The following is a 6345-nucleotide window of genomic DNA, read 5'->3' as shown; positions in this document are numbered from 1 at the left end:
TTGCACCAGCTGTTATTTCTTCAGATGTATCAGCAAAACCATGCAAATGTCAACCTTGCCATGAAAAAAAAAAAAAAAAAAACATTTTCACCAAAATAGAGAAACTGTTTCTACATTTTTTGTGTAAACAAGTATTTTACAGTACTGTTAAAATGCTTAAAATGTCTCTATCAGTGTTTCACACTATTATATTTTGATTTACCAAAGTTGCTCAAGTGACAATGTCACATCTGTCACAAAATGTCGCAAAAATGTCAAATAAAATAAAATCAACAATTTTAGTTCTATGAGCCAACTCTTATACTTTTGATTAGCATTGTTTATTTTGGGTCATGCAGATTAATTCACAGAATTTCTTGTGAATTTTCACAGTATGTTGTATACTGTAAACTCGCAGACTTTTTTTGTCATATCCATATTGCATGTTTATTTTTCTCATTTTAAATATATATATATATATATATATATTTTTTTTTTTTTGCAGATTGCTATTTTTCTGATCCCATAACTCTGTGGTTGGTTGTTTTAGAAAATATAAACAGTTGTTTCAATATAATGTTAACATATACTTTGTAAATTTATGTTATGAGTTTTTACTGCAAATGTCACTTCCATAACGCTGGAATTGCTTGTTTACTTTTACTTTCCTTGCTCTCTCCCTTTGTTAGTTTTCTCATTCAACATTTTGTGCATATTCTCCAGTTGCACGTGTCTTCCCTGAAGCTGATTCTGTTTCTTTTCAACATCTCTCACTGTCTGAATCAGTTTGGCATTGATTTCATTGAGACGTTTGTCCTTGTCTTGAAGTTCTCCATCAAGTCTTTCTTTCTCCTTCACCAGATCTTTAATTTTTTTATCTCTCTCTTCTAGAAGAGATTTTGTTTCTTCAAGACATTTGGATTTTTCACTCAATTCTGAAAGAAGCGCAAACACAATCCAACATGTGAGATCACTCAGTTTATTTAGATCTTAATAAACACCCATTTAATATATATGCTTGTGTGAAAGACTGGATTATATAATCAGTTTGCTTACCTGAAATTCTCAACTGTTCATTCTTTTCCAGCTTTTCCTTAAGATTGCTTTGCTCCTGTGTCAGTACCTCTAGTTGTTGTTTGCTGGTTTTCATCTCTTTGATTGTGTCCTCCAGTAGTTTTTCTTTCTCACTCATCTGTTTGCTCACATTTTCCAGTTGTGTGTCTTTCTCTTTAAGCTGAATCTGTTTCTCTTCAACAAACTTAGTTATTTGTTGCAGGTGTTTTTCTATTTGTGACTCTTTCATATCAATGTCTTTTTTATTTTGTAGACCCAACTTTTCTGTGATGGTTTCTAGCTGTTGTGAGACTTTTTCCAAATCCTTCTTGGATGTTTTTAACTGTAGTTCAGTTTGTTCCAGTTTTTTCCCCTGGTTTTTGAACACCTTAAACATCGTTTGGTGGAGTAGCTTCGCATAATTCACTTGAAGTTCTGAAAAAGTAAAAGCACAGTGATGATGTACATGAGTCTAAATTTAATTTGACAACGACACTTCAAAGCACTTACCTGTAATTAAAGCAGATTCCTCCATTTTCATTCTCTGAGTCTCTCCATATGTTCTGTTTGACTACGGTAATGAAGAAAACGAGCCCATTATGTCACTACATTATAAAGTTAATCTAAAAACTGGATGCACAGTACTGAATAAAAAATCCATTATGGACAGTACAAGAGCCTCAATGAACTCATGGAAATCAACATCCTTGTGCATAAATGTTTAAATCAAAACCAGACAGGAATCAATGAATGGTCTCGTAAAGTGCTTTGAAATGTGCATAATTTATTCAATGTTTGACTTAATCTCAACTGAAAAATAAAAATCTTCCCCTTAAAAAGACCTTCCCTTAAAAATACAAGCAATAGTGTTTTTCTCAGTGAGAGTGGTTGAGATCAAGTGCATCAAATGAAAAGCAAATGAGAAGGTCTTTAAGGGGGCAGGGCATGTCAGAGCTAGAGAGCATTTGATTGGTCAAGTTGGATGGAAAACTGAAGAATGAGATGACGAGAAAAAATGTTGATCCATTTTGACAAGCTGCAAACTTTGAATTTTTATATCAAATATATATTTTCTAAATGTGATTTTTGTCACTGTTTTGGAGCACACTAGCTAATAGATATCCTTAAAACTAACCGACTGAAGCTAACATCTAAAAATTTTATTTTAATGTCACGAGACCTGTAAAAGTGGACTAAAAAACATTTTATACCTGTTTAATCATATAGTTTTATGGGAAGAAATTAAATAAATGCCAAACATTTTTACCATGCTTTACACCCACTTAGAGATCATTCAGTGTAACAAACTAAATGTTACAGCCAAAATCTTTTGCCTTATTCTGTGAAAATGTAACTATTAAAAATATTTCAATACAGAGAGCAAGATTTTTTTTACACTGAGAACAGCATTTGATATTATATATATTTTTTATTCTGGAAAAATACTTATTTCCTTTAGTTTAGTTGGAATAAAATCAGTGTTTAATATTTTATATTATTAGCACTCTTCATCTTTTATCAGTTGGCTACAGAATAAACTACATTTGTCCATTGACCTTCCTAATTACCATCACTTGCCTAGTTAACTACTGTAGATAAGCCTTTAAAGTACACTTTAAGAATACTAGTATCTTGCTAAATAACTATTCAAATATAATGTTCTGTCATGGCAAAGACAAATAATTTAGCTATTAGGAATTAGTTATTAAAACAGTTCTGTTTAAAATACATTGAACCTTTTTTCTCTTGATTAAACAGCACTTGAAATATATTTATAATAAGTAATATTTATGAAAGCAATATTATATTTTTCTTTCCTTTTTGGAGAATTTTGACAGTTTACATACATTTTTATGGATTTTACGTATATTTTATTTTCTCAAAAGTTATTTCAATCATTAAAGATATTATATTATATTATATTATATTATGTTATATCATATGGTGATGCGGTGGTGCAGTAGGTAGTGCTGTCGCCTCACAGCAAGAAGGTAGCTGGTTCGAGCCCCAGCTGGGTCAGTTGGCATTTCTGTGTGGAGTTTGCATGTTCTCCCGTGTTTGTGTGGGTTTTCTCCTGGTGCTCCAGTTTCCCCCACAGTCCATGTGGTATGGGTGAATTGGGTAGGCTAAATTGTCCGTAGTGTATAGGTGCGTATGGATGTTTCCCAGGGATGGGTTGCGGCTGGAAGGGCATCAGCTACATAAAACATGTGCTGGATAAGTTGGTAATTCATTCCGCTGTGGCGACCCCAGATTAATAAACGGACTAAGCCAAAAAGAAAATAAATGAATGAATGAATAAATATTATATTATATTATATTATATTATATTATATTATATTATATTATATTATATTATATTATATTATATTATATTATATTATATTATATTATATTATCATTCTTTTTTTTTCTTGACTTAATCCCTTTATTAATCTGGGGTTGCCACAGCGATATGAACCGCCAACCTATCCAGCACGTTTTACACAGCGGATTATTCATTCATTCATTTTCTTGTCGGCTTAGTCCCTTTATTAATCCGGGGTTGCCACAGCGTAATGAACCGCCAACTTATCCAGCAAGTTTTTTACGCAGCAGATGCCCTTCCAGCCGCAACCCATCTCTGGGAAACATCCACACACACATTCACACACACACTCATACACTACGGACAATTTCGCCAACCCAATTCACCTGTACCGCATGTCTTTGGACTGTGGGGGAAACCGGAGCACCCGGAGGCAACCCACGCGAAGGCAGGGAGAACATGCAAACTCCTCACAGAAACGCCAACTGAGCCGAGGTTCGTACCAGCGACCTTCTTGCTGTGAGGCGACAGCACTACCTACTGCTTTTATATTATCTTATATTATTTAATATTATTTATTATTAATTAATATTATATTATATTATATTATATTATATTATATTATATTATATTATATTATATTATATTATATTATATTATATTATATCATTTTATATTATGTCTTACCTCTTGCAGTGTCAGATGGACTTGTGTATCTTGAATCTTTGATGTTTGATTTACAGGTTGGGCATCAGCATCTTTCTTTGCTGAGAAAATAAGACACAATTTAAAGCTTAAGCATGTGTTTTTGACTGATCTACATTTCCTTATCAGAGGTGATTACTGAAGACACTGAGCTTATGTAGAATAAGTAATCTTCACCTCTTTCCACCTCTACAGTTTTCTCTTCAGTTCTGTCTTCGCTGATGACCTGACACAGGTAAACACCCATGTCTGATTCTCTGAAATCTCTCAGGTTTAGGGACACGTTTCCTCTCTTCAGCTCATCAGTGGGCAGACCTGTTCTGCCCTCATAACTCCTTCCTTCAGTCACTTCTCTGTTCTTATAGAGACACACACACTCTGTCTCCTTAAACCATCTGATCTCCAGGTCAACAGCACTGATTTCAGGAGACAGGAGACACCGAACACTGACAGATGACCCCAGTTTCACCTCAATACTCTGAGCTTCAGGGACAGCAAGATGAAACTCTTCTGTGAAGGCAGAGAGAAACACACGGACATTTGATTTTCTGTAGTAACATATTTTAGTGCTAATGAAGTATTCAGCAAGATTTTGAAGACTTACTGTTGCTTGTAGTTGCCATTATTTATCCTGCAAGTGTAGACAAAAACATTCAGTCAGAGAAATGAATAGGTTGCATCTAACCAGCCAAAACCAAGCCATTATAAAAAATACTTATAGTTCAACCAAAAGAGAAAATTATGTCATCATTTACTCATCATTTACTTGTTCCAAACCAGAAGATATTTGGAAGAAAGCTGGAAACCTGTAACCATTGACTTCCATAATATTAGGCTTTCCTACTATAACAGTCAATGGTTGCAGGTTTTCAGCATTCTTCAAAATATCTTCTTTTATGTTTTACAAAACAAATGACTCATAAACACTTGGAACCACATGACGCTTTTATTTATAAGTAAATTTTATTTTTGTGTGAACTATCCCTTTAATATTTCAATATTTTCTGATTGACTTTGTTTGCATAAATAATATAAGTACAAATGAATTTGATTTACCGTTTACAGTAAGTTTTTGCTTTTGTATTTGTACTATGTTTTGTCAAGTGCAGTGTGGTGAAATGTTTGTCATTGTCACTCAACAGCGGCCAGGTTGCATAAACTGCTTAGACTAGTCTTACAAGTTAATCATCATTTTTTACCCTTTAGGTCATACTGTATGTTTTTAAAGTCAGACATATAAAACGACTGTAGGTTTAACCAAAAAGTAAGACTTTGAGCTGGTTAAACTATAACATGGATATAGATAGACTGACCACTGGGTTTTATGATCATTTATGACAGAATGTTTGTTTCATGAATCATCTGCACTTTTTCTTTCTCAAAAGAACACCTAATTTTAGACATCATGCTATAATAAAAGACTTACATTTGAAGACTTCTTTACAGCATTATTTCATGTACAGAAACCGAATGTGTGAATAATCAAATATCTTTTGTTACTTTACCTTTTCTGTCAAATGATTCCAGTCTGAACTGAAGAATGTGCAGAGAGCCTGAAGCACATACAAATCTGTATATGTGAATTGTTGCAAGCATTCGGAGTACTCTTTACCTGTCATGTGACCGCCTGTAAATACTGTCACACTGGTTGTAAGAATTCAAATCTCTTTCACTTTTAAGTTCCCCTACTGTAGTTTCACTTATTAACTTACAGAACAAACAACACTCAGTTTCTCCTGCTTACAAGTTTAGATGTCTGCTTGTGTCTAATTGTTAGACTTCAGTTTCCTTCTTCTAATATACAGTAGCATTTGGTATTAACAAATTCAAAGTTTACTCCATCCAACATCTCTTTTGTAACTAAATTTTCATAACCTAAAAAATGTGAACACTGCTAAAAACGCAGCAAGGCACATTTCTTCAACCACCAGTGACAGTCAATTAAACATTAATTATATGTTTCAGCTATTGTTTGGATCAGATGAGATGCACAGGTAAAATAATCTTATTTGTGTAACAACTGAAGTTACAGTTGATGGTGGAATTCATCAATCTGATTATCTTAACTGCACAGGTCAAACCGGTCAAACATGCTTGTTTTTTGTGTGTTATAGTGTCTCTAAGCTAACAAAATGCATCAAAAAGTTTGTGGCAAGTTGCATTATTTCCATTTTGTTTATATGTAATTCAAAACAAATGCCGAAATTGTGTGTGTGTGTGTGTGTGTGTGTGTGTGTGTGTGTGTGTGTGTGTGTGTGTGTGTGTGTGTGTGTGTGTGTGTGTGTGTGTGTGTGTGTGTG

General features: G+C 33.7%; 1 protein-coding gene across 2 annotated transcripts; it reads right to left on the bottom strand.

The window, feature by feature from the left end:
* Nucleotides 1-170: 170 nt before the first annotated feature.
* LOC101884777 (uncharacterized) lies at nucleotides 171-5837 on the bottom strand. 2 transcript variants are annotated; one of them, XM_073952117.1, is made up of 7 exons: nucleotides 5551-5837; nucleotides 4650-4676; nucleotides 4223-4555; nucleotides 4028-4107; nucleotides 1543-1603; nucleotides 1036-1467; nucleotides 172-914 (listed from the first exon to the last, which is right to left on the bottom strand). In XM_073952117.1, the coding sequence occupies exons 2-7, from the start codon at nucleotides 4666-4668 to the stop codon at nucleotides 640-642; spliced, it is 1200 nt and encodes a 399-aa protein (XP_073808218.1). In that variant the 5' UTR covers nucleotides 4669-4676; nucleotides 5551-5837; the 3' UTR covers nucleotides 172-639. The 2 variants fall into 2 exon arrangements, 1 of the variants encoding a protein (XP_073808218.1); XR_012406810.1 differs by lacking the exon at nucleotides 1543-1603 and having other exon boundaries at nucleotides 171-914; nucleotides 5551-5666.
* Nucleotides 5838-6345: the final 508 nt, after the last annotated feature.

This window comes from Danio rerio, chromosome 5 (genome assembly GCF_049306965.1).
Source record: "Danio rerio strain Tuebingen ecotype United States chromosome 5, GRCz12tu, whole genome shotgun sequence".
Lineage (NCBI taxonomy): Eukaryota > Metazoa > Chordata > Actinopteri > Cypriniformes > Danionidae > Danio > Danio rerio.
This window is presented reverse-complemented; position numbering and strand designations above follow the sequence as displayed.

Coding starts and splice junctions, on each gene's coding strand:
- LOC101884777 (XM_073952117.1), bottom strand. Junction 1,604..4,027: donor TCCATCTGACACTGCAAGAG/GTAAGACATAAT, acceptor TCATTACCGTAG/TCAAACAGAACATATGGAGA. Junction 915..1,035: donor TGAACAGTTGAGAATTTCAG/GTAAGCAAACTG, acceptor CGCTTCTTTCAG/AATTGAGTGAAAAATCCAAA.